General features: G+C 43.6%; 1 protein-coding gene across 2 annotated transcripts in view; it reads right to left on the bottom strand.

Annotated features, from left to right (window-relative positions):
- EEFSEC (eukaryotic elongation factor, selenocysteine-tRNA specific) overlaps positions 1-20,916 on the bottom strand; it is a 270,403-nt gene that overhangs the window by 94,661 nt on the left and 154,826 nt on the right. For both annotated transcript variants that reach the window (XM_019504946.1, XM_019504948.1), the window contains exon 6: positions 6,039-6,195. In XM_019504946.1, coding sequence (XP_019360491.1) covers positions 6,039-6,195 — 157 coding nt within the window. The remainder of the gene's footprint in view (positions 1-6,038; positions 6,196-20,916) is intronic.

The following is a 20,916-nucleotide window of genomic DNA, read 5'->3' as shown; positions in this document are numbered from 1 at the left end:
CTGGGCGCCGCACTTCAAGAGGGATGTGGACAGCATGGAGAGGGTCCAGAGGAGGGCCGCTCGCATGATCGGGGGCAGCAGGGCAGGCCCTACGAGGAGAGGCTACAGAACCTGAACCTGTTCAGCCTCCACAAGAGAAGGCCGAGGGGGGATCTAGTGGCCTGCTACAAACTAGTCAGGGGGACCAGCAGGCATTGGGGGAGTCCCTGTTCTAGAGTGACTAGAAACAATGGTCACAAGCTGGCAGAGGGTAAATTCAGACTAGACATCAGGAGGCGCTACTTCACTGTCAGGGCGGCTAGGATCTGGAACCAACTTCCAGGTAAAGTGATGCTGGCTCCTACCCTGGGGGTCTTTAAGACCAGGCTAGACAATCACCTTGCTGGGGTCGTTTGACCCCAGTACTCTGTCCTGCCATGGCAGAGGGTCCGACTTGATGATCTGCTCAGGTCCCTTCCGACCCTACTAACTATGAAACATAGGAGTGAACCAGAAATGGAATGTCTTCATCTGCAGAGGTGATTCCACAGTCTAATAAATCCTTGCAAAGTACCTTCCCTGAGAGTCAAACTACATTTTCCCTTGCTCCATTTCAAACAATTACACTTAGCCCTGGTTCCTTGCACCACTAGAAATGAATCTTCTCCATTATGCTCTTCAAATACTTGTAGGTAATCATGCCTCCCACTTAAATATTGTTTAGCCAAGTTACATGCATCTCTTTTAATCTTCTCTGCCTTGTAAATCAATCCTTCCAACCTCTTAATCATTTTTTGATGCACTTTTCTGAAAGCCTTCCAGTGTTCTCACATCTTTCTGGGACAGAGAAACTTAAAATTACATACCGTACTCTAAGTGGATTCTTACCTAGAGGAAGAAAAATCAATCCTCTGTACTTGTATAACAACTTTAATCCATAGATCCTAGTAGGTGATTATTATTTCCATTTTACAGGGGAGGGGAAACTGAGGCACAAAGAAGGGCAGTGTCTGGACCACCATTTCACACATGCAGTGGCAGAATCAGAAACAGAAGATGCACCCTACTTCTCCCAGTTCCAAGATGTCCCACATCTTAGGTATAGAGTCAATCTAGTAAACCCTAACTACCCCATCTCTCTCAATCTTTAACCCTACAGTAGAGCTACAAGCTTCTGCTTGTTGTATTTGATGTTTAAAAATGTATCCTTGCAAAACAACAAAAACTACCCCCAAACTGTCATACAATTAACTACCTAACCAATATATACGTTCTTGAAGTTCAAACTGGCTTGAAATAATCTAACTGTTATACACATCATGTTGAGGCAGTTTTCAATTTGCTGATTTGTCTCTCCAGATATCATTGTTAAAGAATCCTCAGAAAACTAAAGTAGTTCAAAAAGGTTAAAACTATATCTTCATGGAAGGCATCTACAGGGGATAGAATATATGGAAGAATATATATAAGGGAAGCAAGGCCAGAAATTGTGGAGGAGAGGAAAGAAGAATCTGACCTGTTAAATTTAATAAAAATAAAAAAAAAAAACCTTTAAAAAAACCCACAAACAGGATGCAGACACATTAAAAAAGAAATACTGACCTAACAATGGAATGTGAACTGTAGTTGACTTAAACAGCATCATATCTATTAGCCCTCCCCCCATGCAGAAATCTTAGTAACTCTTAAAGGACCAGAGTTATGTAAAAGCATCAAATCTTGCATTTATTTTCTAATAAATGTGTTTGTTTTTTTTCAGATCTTAAAAGTTTGCCTTGCTCTTTTGGGTCACAAAGCTGAAGAAAAAGCAAGCAACTGTATTCTGTGTTCTTTTACAAAGATACTAAATCCCAATGTGATCTGCATACACAGCCACAATGGAAGTAACCGAGAGGTTTCTGTATGCTGTAGTCTGATCAGATGATGTCAGCAAGATCAGACTGTGAGCACCTTGGAGTAGAGATTATTTCTTCCTATGTTCAGAACTGAGAACTTTGTTAATACACCATAAAATACCTACCCTTCCAACCTGGCTACAGAAGCGGGGAGAAAAGGCTAGCCCATCAAAGGTCCAGTTGCTAATCTCCTAAAAGAGGGCAAAGGGGACGTCTAGGCTCCCATCCTGTTCCACAGGGGACCCAGTTCTTTCATAAGAATTTGGCCAAAAAGTAACCACCGTTGTTCGATTGCCTTTTTTAGATCATAAATACTTTGGGGCAGGGACTGTCTTCTGTTCCTATACAGCCTGTCAGTGATTTCCAGTCTACACTGAGTGTTGGGAAGCACAACCTTAATATAAATAATCAACATTTGTTCCATGATAAACAGTCACCAAGTTCCCAACACCATCAACCTTTTCACCGAGGAGGTCAAGTACTGGACTCATTCTTCTAATCCAAAAGCAGCTTGTCTGCCTACTACTCAAGTCCATCCTCTGAGCCAGGCATAGGAGAAGTATTTTTCAAGAATATTTTACTCTGCTTTTCATTCAGAGCTCTTAACCACAAAAATCCCCTCACACGTTCTTTCATCTCCTATGAAGAGTGAACTGTTTTTGTCAGCACTGAGATTATTTGCTTCAAGTAGTGTTTCAGATCCAGAAAAGAGAAAAATAAATGCATTGGCCCCCACAGTCAATAATTTTTTAAGGTCTACTGTGCCTGCCACCTGTAGTCCCAGCCTCATCCATATAATAGGCCATCTGCTGGCTAAACATAAATGGTGTGCACGTCCAATATATTTCCACAGCTAGAACAAATTGGGAACCATTTTTGTCTAATCACCCACTTTATCAGGGGAGCCAAAGGAAAGAGCCCCTCATGAGCTAAACTAACAGCAGCTGCACCATACAAGGCCTTAGCACAGGGGCAGGCAAAATATGGACCACGGGCTGGATTCGGCCCACCAGGCAGCTTCATCTGGCCAACAGGCGCCCAACAATTAATTGTACCCCACTCAGCCCGCACTCTTCACTCCCACCGTCCTGCATGGGAGGACCCCGGCTCTGGCCCCAGCCAGCATACGCAGCTTCCAGGAGGGGCCTCTGCTGCCACTGCTGCAGCTGCCGGGGGAACTGCTCGGCTTCCCCGACCTCCAACAGCTCCTCTTGTGCCCCTGCTGCAGCGCTTGCTCTGGGCACCAAATAGGGAAGCTGCAGCTGGGCAGCAAAGAGCAGAGCCAGACCAGCCCACCTCTATTGCATGGGACTCGCATGCAGCTCTGGGAACTCATGCCCCACCCAGGGAAAGGCCTGCACAATGGAGCCAGCTGCCGTCCCCGCTCCCTGCCTCCACATGCAGCTCATGAGGCTCTGCCGGGAGCAGTGCCACTTCCAGCAGAGTCCCATGAGCTCTGGTGGCATGGAGCAGGAAAGACAGCCGGCTCCATTGTGCGGGGCTTCCCCAACAGTGGCATGTTGCACATGAGCCCTGTGTAACATTGGCGCACCAGCCTGGCTCCCCTCCTTGCCACCACATGCAGGTCCTGGAACTGGCTGGAGCTGTGCGTCACTGAGTGGCTGTGCCTGCGTGAGCTATGAGCACCCCAAGGGCCCACTGCCGGCTACCGCTGCCACCAGCACATGTACACACACCCACACCCTCAACATACCCTACACCCCCCCCACACAGCCACACTTCCTCACACCCCACCATAAACACACCCTCGCCCCCCAACCCCTACCCATACACAATATACAAAAGTAAGACTATTTTAACCTATTATGAATTTACCTCTGTACACACTACACAAACACAAATCAAGATAAAAATATTTTTTGAAATAAAATTAGAATATGTTATAGTAGATGTTTGACTTCCAGTATATGATTGTTTTTTTTTCCTGTCCCAAGATGGCAAACCCTCTCCCCTCCCAAAAGGAGTACTGCTGGGGGCAAGGGGAAGGATTTCTGGTGGCAAAGGTCAGGGGGCGGGACTTCCAAGCCCAATATGGTGACTAGGGGGCAGGGTACCTGTCAAGGGGTGGGGCTACTCTTGCAGCCGTTGACAGCTTACTGAAACTCATTAAGCTGCCCTCCAGCCAAAATAATTGCCCACCCCTGCCTTACCATATGTAGAATAGGATGCTGAATAATTTTGGGTAAGGGACTTGGGAGTCAGGAGACTACTTTTTTTTCTCCTACAACAACCGTCAATCACTTGCAATGTCTCTGTGCAAAATTACTTCATTTTCTGCTTCAGTTTTCCCATTTGTATTAAAGAGGTAAGAATACCTACTTCACTGGGAGAAGTATTACTGGTAATGTCTTCACCTTCAATTTGATCTTTCAGTTGAGGGTAATAGAACTGTAAAGTACTATTCTTGTTTTTATTTTAAATGCAACATTTATTATTGTCATCCTGACCCATAACAATGTCTGTCATTGTGCTAAGAATCTAGTATTACCCAATGAAAGGAGAAAAAGAACAATGCTAGTGCTAAATAAACAGTAATAAAGCATACTTCCCACTAGCCAAAGTCCTACTAATTAAGACGACAGGGAAATTTTTGCTATGATTCACCAAAGACAAAAACTATTGAGCCATATAATGCAACAAAACCAGAAGATACAACAGCAGTTACAGATGATCCAGGGAAATTCAAGATCCGTACAATCAAGTCATCAAAATGCTTGCAGTTCCTGTTTCAACGTAGAAGGTCATGGGAGTAGGAATTACAGCAGTAGTGCTACAACAAAACAATAGCGTGTGGAGCGAAGTGAAAGAAAGGTATGCATAGCTATAAGTAAAAATGAATGAAAATATAGCAGGCCTTCCATGGACAACGTAGTGGAAGGGATTTTAAAACATGCATTTTGTTATTGTACCCTATAGGGGTCTATTATGTAATAGCCACCCACACTTAATTACAGGAGGTACAATCCACTGGGGTGAAAAAACTCTAATCAATTAACAAATCCAGTATGCAATAGCTGGTAGCGGTACACTGATACATTGGTCCAATATCAAATCGGTACCGATATAAAGAAAATAGTCTATATCGGATATTGGCCCGATGGGGCCAATAATTTGGCTGATAAATGCCTATGCTGCATGCAGCTGCAGTGCAGCACAGCACAGAGCAGAACCAGCAGCATGGAGAGCTACCTCGAACTGGTAAGTTGGAGACGGAAGGGAACAAGCATGGGGGGTAGGTCAATGCCCCCTGCAGTGAGGGAGGGGTAGGCTCTGCCCAGCCAGGGCAGGGTGGGGAGGCGCAGGACGGAAGCACAGCTGGTGGGGTGGGGGCTGCTTGCACCCCAAGAGGACAGGGGCAGGGGGGCGTGAACCCCAAGATCTGCGTGGTGTGAGGCAGGCTGCAGCTATGGGGTGGCGCCAAACCCACAGCCGGTGATGAGTGGGGCTTTTCTTGCTGAGGGCTGGCCTCAGAGAGCACTCCAGTGGCACTGAGAGGAGGCTGCAGCCACCCTAAAAGTTTGCCGCAGCTCCACACCCAGCCTCGTGCCGCTGCCCGGCGCAACTCCGGCTTTTCCCAGCACTTTGGTGGAGGTGGGGTGTTCAGCTGGGGCTGTGTTGGGTGGCGGTGCAGGGCTGAGAACAGAGCAGTGGCAAAATTTGGGATGGCTGCAGCCTCTTCCCTACACTGCTGGAGCCCACTCCGAGCCCAGCCCCCACTGTGAACAGCCCTGGCGCAGCACCAGCTCCAGCTCCATACCGCAGCTGCCGCCCACCCTGCGTCGTGAAGATCCATTGGCTCACGCCCGCCCCCTCCCCCCATCCCACTCCCCTCCCCAGCTGGGTAGTGCCAGCACTTGCCCCTGCCCCCTCCCTCACCGTGGGGGGCATTGATCTGCCCCCCCATGCCTCTCCCACCATACTGGACTTACCACCTGATGGTAGCTGTATCAGATATCAGATCAGTATCAGCCAATATGCCTCCTTACATACCGGCTATCAGTATCAACCCCCAAAAACTCTATCAGTGCACCCCTAGTAATTGGTTGTATTTGTGAAAACTACAGGTAAAGTTTGCCTCTGCATTACTGAGAGATCCTCTATGCTTTACATACACCAGGATGGACTAAAAAGATGAGCGCTTACCTGGGATTCGGATTTTAAATTTACCACTCTGCCCAAAGCCACCCTCTATTATGCCATCCTCTCCTGTAGATAGCTTGACTTTCAGCCCCACAAAAATCTGGATGTTGCTTTCCTTTTTAAACAGCGAACGACCGATCACGCTGTAATCATCTATCACCTGCAAAAGAAAGGCACACATGTGAGTCTAGCTTGTTTGACAAGGAAAAAGAACATAGATAAAACATGCTGTGGTTTGGTGTACTACAAAAAACTTACATCAGCATGAATCTGGGAAGGCCACTTGTCTTACAAGTTGCATATTCTGATCTATAACACTACGTATTACTACATATTCCAAGAAAGCTAAGGACTCGTTACCAGGACCTGCTGAGTTCTAATCCTAGTTTTAAGCTAAAAGTGCAAAGGAATTTGAGTAAATCATTTAATATATCTGTGCTTCAGACTCCCCCATTATAAAACAGGGAGAATACCCACATGCCCCTCAGAAACGTACTCTGAGGATTAATTACTTATAAACTGTTAAAAGCATTGAAATCTCTCCATGAAAGGTGAAACAGAACCCAGAAATAAAAGCATTTATTCCATCACTTACCCTAAGCACCAGAAAACATTATCATTTAGACAGATACTCTACTTTCTCAGCATCAATTCTGCACTCACCCCACTGGGGTTTCAATCAAGCAGGTGGATAGAATTACTCAGTTACCCATTAAAAATTCTTCTCAACACGCACACAGATTTGTTAAACCAAAACTCTCAGAACTGCTGTACAGAATTTTTAATTTCAAGGTCTATAACACAGTGGGAAGAACCATTTGAAGGTTGGATTCTTAATTAAGCGATCAGGCACGAGAGGCAGCAAGCTTGGTGGGCAAGGTAAGATAAACAACCCTCCCTAAGGCATTACAAAGCACAAGGTGCAGCCAAGTGAGCCTAATCCCCAAGGTGTGAATATCTTTGTATGCTGCTAACCCCTTGTGTTACTGTACCTCGCTGCATTAACAAGTGCCTTTGGTTGTGGGAAGAAATAAGGAGAGTACTGCTTTGTTTCTTCATTGCTACAGAAACTCAACTAGATTCAGCAACTATTTCTTCACTGAACCTTAAAAGTAATTTCATTCCAAATGGGTGTTTTAGAGACAGATCAAATCTACACAAAAAACATAGCTTGAAGGACTCAACTTATTCTGGATGCTCTCTCTGTTCATAATTTAATGATCCCCAGCATTATGGTTGTGGTGGCAAGAAGCCTCCACAGGCTTTTAAAGGGGATGGGACAGACCCTGTAGGCCCCAAGCCCCACAAACAGACCCCCACACCAGGGAAACCTACCTCTGGGAGCACAGCCGGAGCAGGAGCCACAGCCATGGCCACACAAGCCGGCGTTATGCTGGCTGTTTAATCAGCTGTTCCCAGGGCGGGGAAGAGCTAAACCAATCGTGGCGGCCACAGCAGCTGCCGCGGGAAGATTTAAAAGCCCCACTGGAACCCAGCAGGGGGAGAGAGAGGGAGCATGCTGGCGTGGAGCACACCAGGTGTGGTGAGGCTCCTGTGCAGAAACAGGAGAGTTGCACCTGGCTCAATGCCGGCATCTAGAGCTGGCGGAGCAAAGTCTCTGGGCAAGGCAGGGAGAGAGAGAAGCCAGTTCACCCCCTGCTTTTTCTCTGTCTAGGTGCCTACATTACACCAGACCATTAGAGGCGTGCCACCCAGAGGCGGCAAGGAAGACGCCAGCAAGTGAGTATCTCACTCATCAGCACTCAAAGCTAAAGCACTGTCGTGACAGCCGAGCTAGTGCACCAGTACCCAGGCCAACGTTAGTCCCCTGGAGAGAGGGCTCTACAGGGTGCAGCAGAACCACACAGGCTGCACCGTCGGTTGGCGAGTGGACAGGGTGTAGGGGAGGCAGAGCCCCACGGAACATCGCATCAAGACTGAGAGTACCACTGTCCCCGGGGTCCCCAGGAAGAGGATCTCCACTGAACCCCTCCTTTCATTCATTAACACCAAATCATAGCAGGCGAGTTGAGGGAAGGGGCCCCACGTAAGATGGATGGTAAGGCACTCGATGTACCCCACCTTAGGCGCCCCGTCTCCTTAATGGCCCATTATTTGCAAACTGCTCATTTCCTAGAGACTTCTCTTCCATGGACATGGACATACTCAGAAACTGAGAGATCATAAGCTTCCACGTTCTTTTTCTTGTTTTTTTTCCAATGGGGGGGCAGAGGTTAATACTCATCTCTCTATTTTAATTCTTAATGTTTCTTAATACTCCACAAACTAAGTCTGTAATTGTTCAAACCTCAGCAAGATCAAAATAATTTCCAGCCCCAGGGAAAAAATCCACAATTCTTCACTACTGTAACCCTCAGTCTGAAATGGAATATAAAAGCACTGGATCATAGTAGTGTAGTAAAATATTAGTTGAGAAGGTTCATTCAAAGGTGATCATCAGGGTGGATTTTATTTAAATCAAATAGATTTAAAGCATGACTTAATCATGATTTAAATCACTGGTCAGTAAGCCTCGATTTAATCATTTTTTTCTACAAAGAATGCATTCTTGTTGTTTAATATAACCTTAATACATATTATTCACAACTCACAGATAGATGTAGGTTTCATTTTTAGAAGTTACACACTATACATTTTAAAGGAGTGATTTATTTTGATATTTTCTCAGGTTAATTTTGCAGCTATATCAGAAAATCGAATTATGATTTGGTTATTTTATTTACCAAAGCTAATTGAAGCAGATAATTGTGAAGTCATTGGGAGGTAAACTACCTCCAATTCAGTAGATTAATCATAAATATTTGGGGGCTATTTTTGCCACGTTGTATTAGGAGGACATCAAATGAATGTTGCAACCATATGTTATTAGCTTGGGGCTTTTTCACTTTCTTCTATATTTCTTCTCATCTTTGATCTCTCTTACGGCTTGCAAACCTGCTGCCATGATAGATTTTCCCTTCTACAATTTCATTCCCTCACTAGATTTCAAATCAATGGAGAGGCTATACTCAGAAATGTATCCCTCAAGACTTCTGGAATATTCTGCTCAAAATGTTTCTCTTTTGTTTCTACTGCCCCTCCCTCCTTCCATTTATCTCCAGACGACTCCTTGCCCAGATCTACTCCATCCCCACCAATCCTCTATACATTTAACTTCTTGCAACTTTGCACTTTAAACAGAGGTAAAGGCTTGACTTTGTGTTCACAAACTTGCAGAGACAATAAGGCTAATGGGTAGGTAATCAGATCTGTTATCTCATCTCCATATACTGCTGTTAAAAAGGATGTGATCTCTGGAGACACAAACTTACAGTTTGAGAACTGAAACTAAGCATCACAGAGATGCTTAATGGGCTCTTCTAGACTGAGCACTAAATCCCACTGGGTATCGTGGTTTTCTTTAATCTACTAATCTATAGAGAAGCCTCTGGGAACTCCATAAGATTGAGGCCCTAATACAGCTCATGGCCTGTTGTGACCTATTTATAAAACTTTTCTAAAAAGGTTACATGACTGTATTGTCTCAAGTAGTATATAATTAGAAGTTATAATCCCTATTCCATGATGATATCCTTTGAGCTTTAACATATCTTAAATTAAAACTACCTTTATATAGGTTTATTTTTTTAAAGCATCTTAAAAAATAAAAAATATGATTAAATAAAAAAATCTGCTTTAAATATCTGATTTGTTATATATATATTTAAAAATCATTGATTTTTATCCACCCTGGTGATCATAATTAAGGTCTCTAGTTGCTTCACAGTCTTGGATTTTGAATACAGAGAATCTCTCTCATGCCCAGATATGGAGGCCTCCATATACCACCTGTAGTTGCCTTCAAAGAGAAAGGAAAGACTGCTTTTAAACACTTGATGACTGCATAGTGCTGAGTGGTTCAAAGATATCTTTAATTTAATTAACTGAATTATCATGTGAACATTATGTTAGCTTGGTTCAGTTTTGCCTCACTGGCAAGGCTGTCAGAGCAACTCCGAGTAATGTCGGTCTCAGAACAAGTGTTAGATGCACCGTGTACAGGTTCTGTTTGAGTGAACTCAGTGATAACCTATATATGTATACCAGAAAGAATCATTCACCATTTTCAGTGCTCAGCACTCACTTAAAGGCAATTTTCATGAAATATACTTATCCTTTAAAAGTAAATCTAGACTTCTTGCTAGCATTTGAGAAAAGATAAGTTTGCAAGTTTGGATTGTGAGACCAAAAGCATTGTAGGGAAAGGACTCTATCTGTGTGCCCTTTAGAGAGCTGAGCAATATTTTGTAATAAAACTGCCACTCTTCTGGTTATCAATAAAACTTGGCAGACAGCCAATCTTTCATCAGCTGTTCCCAAAAGCACTTTATAAAAGTGAGTACTACAACATGTCTGCACAACAGGGAAGTCATATCCTCATTTTACAAACATGGCAATTTAGGTATAGCTGGGATCAAGTGGCAGAGTTTGGAATAGAACCCTAATGCCCCGATTTAGTCTGTCACACTAACCATTAGACTGAGATCACGAGAAACCAACCTTCCATCCATTTATCCTTGAAGAAGGCGGACTTAAAAGAGGATGCCCTTGAGAGAGAGCGTGAAAAGACAGCTGATCGGTCTGTGCAGTAAAATATGTGCATTTGGAGAAAGGAGCAGTCTTTTTTCTAAACTTGAATATTTTTTGTAAACAATAAAAAGAAATTAAGTCTTCACTTTAGCTTGCTTTTCCCTTTAAGAAACTACAGAAGTGCATGTTCTCTCCCACTGAAACTCAACACTTCCAATTACTTTACCAGCAATTTAGCTCCAATCACTGGATTTCACGTTAATCCCCTTCGAGTTCTCAGAACATCTACTATAGCAATCACTTTGCCTATTAGCTGAATAGCCTTTTGGGAGATCTTGCTACTTCTCTCTTTTTTTGTTAAAAAATATTATTAACTTAAAAAGCCAAATGCCACAAAGACAGTAAGGGATATGTAGCCTGTTCTGAAGCAGCAGCAAGGGGCCTACCAATGAGGGCAGACTAATTTTATTAACTTCAGGGAAACTTCAAAAAGCTTTAGGGCTTTAATGCCAGACAGAGACGACCCCAAAAGTCAGTTTAAGTGCTGCATAAACAAAGGATTAGGGTACAAAAAAGCTGAAGGCTCCTTGCATTTCTTGTTTATATTGTCATATGACCTAGTGGGAGTTGGAGAGGGGTGCCCCTCCAACTTTAATCCCCCATGGTGTACAGTGGCGTTTCAGTTCACTGACCTACATTACGATAATATTTTTTTAAATTTATGGGCAGAAGTGCAGCATCAAACTCACTTAAGGACTTTAAAAAAAGGAAAAGAAAAGGAAAAAAAAAAAAAAGGTGGGGGGAACCAGAACAGAAACGTTTCTGGCTGGTATATTCTGCCTCTCTCACTTAGGTTAGAGCAGCAGCTTAGAAAGGGATTTTGAGTTCAAAGGGAATGTCTGTGTTACTCTTGTTTTATGGCTTAGACCAAGAGGACACAATAGCTTCGGTTTTATGAAATATCCCCTCCCATCTGGCTTTTGTGTTTGCAGGAAAAAAAGTAAACATACTTTATTGCCATAGGTGAAGTATGTGTGCCTCATGCACACACACACACGCTTTCTCTAATACTGAGACGTCAACAGTAAACCAAAAAACCCCAAATCCCCTTGATTTGAATAGCACTTACATTACAGTATTATGTTTGCAACAGTGGGACTAATGTGTGTGCTGGCATTCACTGCAAACCTATTGCGTAACTCCAAGGAAAAATAATTGCAGGACTCCTCTCAAGAGGGGAATTACATTAGCAACTATACTGTCAAGCCTGTCGAATCACCCTCTATTTTAGGGTGACAAGAACAAATTCACTGTAACCTTAAAACATTAAACCTTAAAACCACAAACCGTAATAACTCTCTTTAGGCACACTCGGAGGACAGAAACAAGTCATGCTGTTACTCCACCCAAAGAAATGTGGGGTGCTGGACAGAAGTGCAAGAAAGAACAAAGGGAACTGGAAGGAGAAATGAGGATAACGGGAGGAAAAGATGGGAACAAGAAAGTGAAAACACTGAGGTTAAACACAGAGAAGGAGAAAGGTATTTTCTTTTCTGATTTAGTCTGAGATAATGAGGCTTTAAAGTAGAAATAAATGGGGGGAAAATGAAGGTTAAACATGTAGAAACAGAAACTTAGTCTGAGAGTTACAGAGCAAGACTGAAGACAGACTACTGAGATATTAAGAGAATGGATCATGACAGGTGAAAAGAGAAAGGGGAAACAAAACAGTAAGTAAGGGACACTAAAAGCAGACAGAGTTCTCATTACAGTACATTTGCTATTTTATAGCAAGCTTGCTTTATACACCATTTAATTTCACTTAGTAAGTCAGGTGTGTCTAGAAAAAAAATTCAGAGCGTCTTCCCAAGCCTCTGTCTCAGACGGGATGCAAATGATGCTCCAGATCCCCACCCTTCTCCCTTTTAAAACATCAACACACACAGAAACTGCAGGAAATCATTCCTGCACTGGCCATTGGATTGGGTCGGTGAAATACATCCTTCCATTTTGCCAGCTCTGGGGCCTATGTTTTTGTCTCAAGACAATGGTTCTGATTTTTGATTTGTTATTATGAACTGGAAAGACTCAGTAAAAAGGGGCAATGACTCAGCAAGGTCTTCTCCTCAGAAGTGAACATTTTGAAAAAGGACACAAAAATAAGTTTACCAAAGCAAAAAAGGAAATAAAACTCTCAGCTTGGGATTCACCTCATGCCAGAAGCTTTTAGTTTGGAGCCCAGTCTTCATAGACCACTGCCTTCCAAGCAGAAACTTAATATTTCTTCCTTTGTGCACTTGCTCAAGAAGAGGGGAACATTAGGATATAGTTAACCCTTGCAGTGCCCTTGTACCCTGTCATGATTTTAGGGAAGAAAGGAACGCAAAAGTATGATCATACAATTATGCGTTCAGACACTAAGAAACATGAGATCATGGGAAAGCAGGGTTGGAAGGGACCTCATGAGGTCTAGTCCAGCCCCCTGCTCAAGGCAGGATCATTCCTGACTCAACTATCCCAAGTCAAGCATCTGTCTAACCTGTTATGAAAAATGTCTGAGGATGGAGATTCTGCACCTTCTCTAGTAGCCTGCTCCAAAGCCTGGCCACCCTCAGAAAGTCCTTTCTAATCTCCAACCCAACATACCTCTGCTGCAGCGTGAGGTCATTGTTCCCAGTCCTGTCCCCTACAGACACAGAGAAAAGTCTATCTCCACCCTCTTTATGAATCTCCCTTTGGGTATGTGAAGACTGAAATCAAATACTCACTTCACTCTTCTATTCCCCAGAATAAATAAGCCTTGTTCTTTCAGATCGCCACTACAACCTTAATTCTAGTTCACTGAACATGCCCTGTGATAGTGCTCACAAGATCACAGAACCCCTGTTGTATTAAGTGAACATGATGGAGGCACAGACAAGCGGAGTTAAATGTTGCATCGACAACTGTAAATCTGGTATTTCAAGTGCTTGATTTTGCAACCTAAATAATTGTTTTTCTTTCACACAAATAAAATGGTGCAATGGTTGTTTTGCTGACAAACCAATTATCCTCGCAGATGACTCTTACCCAACCTCAGAAAAATCAAAACCAGCTGCCTATACACTTGGAAGATGCAAAAGCATGCCTGTATTTAAAACTTAATAATATAAAAGCCAACCGTAGGTGTTACTCAAACCTTGAGTAATTCTATTGCCCAGTCATCTGGAGTCAGTAATTTCTGTCATCTCTATTAAGCGCATACAATATCAGTTTTCCTAAAAGAACGTGAGCAGATGCTGTGCCTGGACTGCTAAACATTTTATGACAATTTTGGCAAGACTGTGTGAATCCATGTTTTGTATGTGTCACTCGGGATCACTGCTATTATTTTCTCCCTTGGCATTGATCAGACGTGCATTTTCAAAGTACGTTACCTCTACTCTCCTGTCCAAAACCAGAAAAAGAGCCAATAAGTAAGAGCATCTTTTAGATGTCTGATGTCTACTTTCCTGTACATTTCACTCAAAGAACAAACCCTGCACTTTTATTCACCTGATTGGCTTTACCTCTGCATTATTACTGTATTTAGCATACCACTAGCAACCAAGCAGAACCAAACAAACTCATGTTCAGACTTCAAAGCAGCTGAAACATTAATTGTGGCGTCTACATGTTTACACTGGATGGAGTGACATCCATCAGTTTCTCCAGGAAGAGTCACACAAGGTTCTGCAGATGGCTCAGGTCATTGCCAATGCCTGCAGATATCACCCACCCAAAGTGATCACTATACAGTTTGTTCTTGTAACTTGCTCTGTTTGTACCCAACCTTCATGCCATATTAGTCACCTAGATTTAGTCTCCTGAAAGCGTCACTGCTAGACTGATGCACTCATTGGCCTATGAACCAACTGGTCAACTGCGCTGCAATAGAAAAATACTGCATGATGGGAATTAGCTGCATGATAGATTCTTAATTACAAGTATAACTTGCTTGAAAGCAGGTATCCCCAAAGATTTTGCTTTTTATCCATCCTGGCAGCACCACTGCTTGCAAGCAAAAGATAATTCATAAGGTAATTCAAATAATTCAGCAGATAATTCATAATTCTAAAAGAAGAAAATCCTTGATGGGGATTAGTGCTCTGATCCCATATAGAATACTGTGGATGATCATGGATTTATCATTTGCTTCTGGTCACCAGCAAGTCACCAGGACAACAATCCTCTATGTCCAATGCCAGGACAACAATTCTCTATGTCCAATGCATTGACAGGACTCCAGGAACTGCTCATTCTGGTGGTGAGGAGAAGAGATCCAGAACAGATATCACTGAAAATGGCATCATGTGAGTGTACTCTCTTACCATATTCCATTCATCCTAAACAAAAATACTCCAGTACCTGCTTTCCATACTACACAATGGCATCTCCAAACAAAGTAAAATATTCCAGTATCCTGAACATCAGGTCTGAGTGAGCAGCAGTAACTGTTTCCCCTACTCACTCGCACACAAATTCATTCTTCTTCCTTCACATTCATTTCTTTGTACATCAGCAGGCTGCCTGTAGAAACAAGCAGCTAAAGTACTGTAAAACTTGAAATAGCCACTGGCAATTACATTACATGAGGCACTTTGTATGAAACAATAATCACAAAGTTTAAATTAGAACATTGCTATTTGCTTGATGTTTTAGTTTTAAAATATCAGGTCAAGGACACAAATTCCTTATAGAAGAAACTTTGTCATCTTATATATTATATACCATGTCAGTGATCAGTGAACGGTGCATACTTCTTTTGACCTTTTCCAAAGCTTTGTACTAGTTACCCATCTCTACAACATCTGACAGTCTCTCCTTGGAAAAGCCAGGAGGAGCTGCTAAATGAGGGATGAATGAAGGAACCTTTCAGAAACTCACGTCTCATTTTAAGGACATGTCTGCATCCTTGTCTACTCAGAAGATTAGGATATGTTGTGTGGGCTCTGGTGTGGCTGCTTTGTATCACTACTGCTTTGCAGGGGGGAGTTGTTAGGAAATGGCATGCTTCTCTTCCAACCAGATCCCCAACAAGAGACTCCGCATTTCTGATGGAGTCCTGACAATACTTTTATTTTCTGCTCCACTTCCATTCTTAAGGCCCACAGGCACAATGCTTGAGTTGGAAATGTTTTTCAACACATCCACACTCAAACATCCAGAAAAAGCTGCGAAGCAACCAGAGGCTTCTGGAGGCTGACTATGCTACCTAGATGATGCCGTAGGCCCCCAGCAACATCAACATGCTAACTAAGGCCACTAGCTGTAAATCAGTCCAGTGCAAGCCTGTCACAGACTCAAATAACCCTGGGATCTTCCACTACTACAAATGTTGAAGGCAGGGCTGCAAGAAACCAATGCAGCAAGTCTAACAGACATGCAGAGTCAAGGTCAAGCTCAGACATTATAGGAAATGAACACTAAAGAAAATGAACTCTTCTTCTAAATTTTTACCTACAAAGCTACCATGAAGTAAGATAGGGTAGAAATCTACAGCCAGCATGTGCTCGCTCTCACCCTGCAGTAAATGCAAGGTAGCTCATCCTCTCAACCACATTGCGTTCACCCTGACGTGAGAGTGCACACTTGGGAATAACCAATTTGCTATAAATTTGCAACCTAGTTTACCTCATGGCATCTTGCTTGTTTAGCTACATCTGTATAACCATTCAGCAGACTGAGAGTCTGTTTAAGGAAGGCAAGTCCACTTTCATCCTATAGCGCGTGATATTATGGCTACTCTAGGCAACAAATCTCCGGTGAGGTACGTGTTTATTCTGTCTAAACAAGTCTGAAACAGGAAGAGGTGTAGTTCTCCTTTGCAAGTGAGGGGGGAAAAAAATCCTCTACCTTCTATTTCCAATACAGAATTACTGATTTATGAGCATCCTCCAACAATGGGCGCAGCAGCCACCCCAGGATACATCCTGCTTGGGCAAACATTTTCAGAACAGGCAGCATATCTGAGTTCTGCAGGAAACCACAATGCGCCTCTACCGTTCACCTTTCACTTGAAACTCTGCAGTGGGCTCCTGCATCCACAAAAGCCAAAGGACAAGTACAGCAATAATTGTAAGAGCTTTATCCCAAGAGTGAGGAACTGCTTTCATGCATCAGACTGGAATTAGGCCAGAATGCCATTTAGAGGGCAAAATCTTAATAGAAAAGTATTCCAGCACAGGGGCTCATTGCACAGCTTGTCAGTCTCGTCATGTCATGGTTATCACAGCAAGCCAAAAGCTGTCAGCAAAACTGACAAACCACTAGTCAAGCTGCCTTGCTATAATCTGAGTAGTCAAATGGGAATCTGTTGGGTTCTCGTCTTGGTTCTGTCATTGACACACTGGGTGAGGTAGAGCAAATCACTTTATCTGACTATCCCTCCATTTCCTCATATGCAAAACAAGTTTACTTACCTCCCTAACTTGCAAAAGGGTTGCAAGGATGAATGCAATCCTTCTTCCTCATGTTGAAAGCCACGCAATTGGCTATGAAAAAAGGGGCTGGCATCACAAGTATCAAGTCTCTGAAAATGGTCGCTGCTAGGGGTGTGCGAAACGGGATGTATTCGATTCGGATTCGGCCTGAACTGGGGACAGTGATTCAATTCATTGATTCAAATGGGTACCTCGGGGCTCATGAATGCTGCAAAGGTGGGGTGGATGGAGCATCCCACAGGAGTGTGGGGGGACCCCCCGTGTGCTCGGCAGTGAACCCAGAAGTGGACTAGAAGTACTTCTGGTCCATTTCTGGGTCTGCCGCTGAGTGGCTGGGGGGCCCCCCTGTTCCCCACCCGGCTCAGCAATTGGCTGCGGGGGAACCCCTGGTGCCCCCCCAGACCCAGGAGGCACCAGTCATCCAGCCAGGGGAGATGCAGGGGTCCCCCCTGCACACTCCCCGACAGAACCAGAAGTGGACCGGAAATCCCGCTGTGCTCCTGTGGCTCATGAATGCTCCATTTGCCCCAGCATCTCTGCATTCACAAGCTGCCTACTACCTTGAGGTATGTAGAAAAAACATTTAAAGCTATGTCTATGTCCGAATCACCGAAACTTTCTGAATCTCTCCAAATCAATTCAGAGCATTCCGATTTGATTTGGAGCGATTAAAGGGTCTCCTGATTCAATTCAGAGAGTTAGCTGCCGAATCGAATCAGCGACCGAAGCTTTGCACAGCTCTAGTCGCTGCCTGTTTTGACGCTTCAAGGATATCTGGCTCAGGGGACTGGTTGTTTGATCCCACCGAGTAAATCCTTGCTCGTGCATAATATTTTATTTGCTTCTGGTTACCACTAGGTTGTGAAAAGTATAGAATCAGATACAAAGGTAAAAATCCCTTCTCAAGCTAGCACTGAAAGCAATGTTTCATCCCCTGCTTCTTCATTACAGGTTCCTGCATCTCCTCCTACCACCAGTGCCATTGGTATGAGGTGCAGTATTTATTACCATAACTCACTTTTGCTGCTGCGGTCGTCAGCCCAGCTCCTTTCTCTGCTGGAGTTGTCTTTGTCTGAAAGTACCACCTGGGAGCTAAAAATCATGTGCCAACAGAAAACCCTCCAGCAGGAGAGTCATCATCAGGGATCTGGGTTTTCTGTTTGCCATGGGGCTGCAGGTTGGGAGTGAGGGGCATTGGCAGGGCCAAGGGGCTGCAGGTCAGGAGTGAGGGGCACAAGCAGGGCTTGGGGTGTGGAGGGCTGCAGGCTGGGAGTGAGGGGCAGGGCTGGGATGGCTTGGGAGTGAGGGGCAATGCATGGGCAGGGACCAGGCATATCAAGGCTGCTCAGCACTACAAAGCAGGAGGGAACACAGCTGCAGCTGGAACCGCATCCTGGTGAACAAAGGGGGCAGAGGGAGCTCTGATTTTCTATGATTAAAAAAAACCAAAATCAAATGCCAAAAGATACAGGTGTTTAGAATTTATTTCATTATAAATGATCGAGGCATTGGTAGGCTCCCAAACTGCTTTAAAATTGTAAACATATCAATAAAACATTGTGTTCAACTGACACCTACGTAGTGGTGTTTCATTTTAACTGTGGAAAAACACAGATTTTGAGGTTTTTATCAGAGGATTTGGGACTTTTAAAGAGAGAAAACCAAGATCCCTGGTCATCAGCCATCCTTGCAAATGATCCTGAAGGAAAAGGACACTGCTGACAGCAACTGAGAAAACTTCCTTCACAACAGGTCTCCCACCTGATGTGGGAGCTTAAGAGCTCCGAGAAGACACTGTTCTTTCATCCAAAGGCTTTTTATTATTCTGCTGGAGACTTAATGAACTTACAATTCTGCCCGTTTCATAAGTGCTTGGAAATTAATCAGACCAGAAACAAAAAGCCAGTCCGTAAACGTCTGATTTCTCCAGGGTGAACCAGCTGCTAAACTGCAGGGGAATTTACTTTAATTGCAGCAGAAAGCAGGGGGCCTGGAAGAGCCCACATCAGATCAGACAAGTGCAAAGGTTTATAAATGGCTACTGCTGAGTCCCATGACGGTCTAGTCAGAGGGAGTGTGTGCCCACCCCCTCCTGAAACTGGGAAGGCAAACGTTACACACCCCCAGCCACCCGCTCTCATTCCCAGCCCTTCAGGAAGTTATGAAACAGATTTTCCCTGACAGCATTCTCTGGAGAAAAATTCACTTCATAAAGGTAAAATGCGTTCTTTTAATTATTATTCTTAGTGCCTCCCCAGGGGAGTGGAGGGGGGGGAGCCAAAACTTTCCTTGCTTAGCAGAGAGATTTTAATTTTCCTGTATTGGTGCCAAGAATAGACACCCTAAATTCAACGATCCTAATCTCTAGCCATCCATCAATAGCAGGGTGGGACCATCTGATTCAAAATTTCTATTAGAGACTTTGTGTACTAAAAAAAGTCACTGTACCACCCAATTGTTCCTGCTGCTCTCCACTTACTGAAAGCAAGCATTTTATTGTAGCTCCCTCAATAAAGCTTATGGTACTTTCCCAGAAGACTCATCATAACTGGCACCTTCCCACCGACCTTGCAACACCCCCATGTACCTCTCTGAATTTAAATTATGAGTCTGTGTTCTCCTAATACTGTCTGCTGTATCGTTCTTAGCATGACTGGAGTGGAAAACACTAACTCTGAATGCTCCTGAATGCACCAGGAGTTAGCAGGAAAGGGCTTACTTACCACCGCAGAGTGAGGATTTGAGTGACACTCAAAGCACCGGTCAGTGGCAGTAAGGAGAAGCCCACGGTTAGAACGGTTTTTGTGACAGTCGGAGAAAGAGATAAATGATACTTCTTCCTACCATAAGTGTTTAAAAGGTACAAGGAACTCTGCTAAAGATTTACACTAAGAAATTAGGATAAAAATATTACAATACTGGCCAAATAATTTTTTTAAATTTCCAGAAAAGGAAAAAAGCATCGGAGTAACGGACTGGTATTACTCAAGCATGCGCAGAGTCAGCTGGATAATCTGACAACTGATGGGGGGAAAAATAATAAATATAAACACAAATATTTTAAGACCACTGTTAGAAACTGCAAAACAAGCTCACAGGAGATAAAGCGAACATAACAAAACCTTTCAACCTATTTACCAAAGTGCTCAGAGTTCCCAATTTAATACAAGGGAAAACATTAATAAGCTGAACAGAGAACATTAATATGAAGCTACATCATCGTAGTTTAGAAATAAACCCACACAAAACAAAGAAAAGGCTATGTGGGCCTCACCAATTTCACAGCAACTTTCATTCACAGTAGCCCACCTAATGCCCACAGTGAAGAAGAAAGCTCACAGCCAAGCCAGGTTTCTCTAGGGGTGAATACCTGGATTAGGTAGAAGAGCTGTATCTCAACTGAAGCTCTATAAAGTGTGACAGGATTGAGACGGGGCAATCCTGAGGCTCAATAGGGTAAATGGAACACAGCAAAGCAGGAAAACTTATATTAAAGTGTACAGCTCATACTGAAATGTATCCAGATTCAAGCGTCCCCAAAGCCTGGAGGGTGGGATGTCCTGGAGACACTGCTTTGATTCAGCACCACCATTAACTAAAGGCAAGACAGATCAACTATTTCAAGGAAGAAAAATACACGTAAACCTTTAAGCTACACTTTAAAAAGCCACTAGGGTTTCTGCATCAACCTTAAAAAGGCTTGATATGCAGAAACTGCTGAGCAACCCTCCTCTGAAAACCAGGCCCTTTGACAGGTCCTCCAATTTGACATGTAAAAACTTGAACCACCTACAGACAAGGTTCTTTGGGTGAATCTGATATCTTTTATT

The sequence above is a fragment of the Gavialis gangeticus genome, unplaced genomic scaffold (genome assembly GCF_001723915.1).
Source record: "Gavialis gangeticus isolate Ggan-Ray unplaced genomic scaffold, GavGan_comp1, whole genome shotgun sequence".
NCBI lineage: Eukaryota > Metazoa > Chordata > Crocodylia > Gavialidae > Gavialis > Gavialis gangeticus.
The sequence above is the reverse complement of the archived record's forward strand: the minus strand, read 5'-3'. Positions and strand labels throughout refer to the sequence as shown.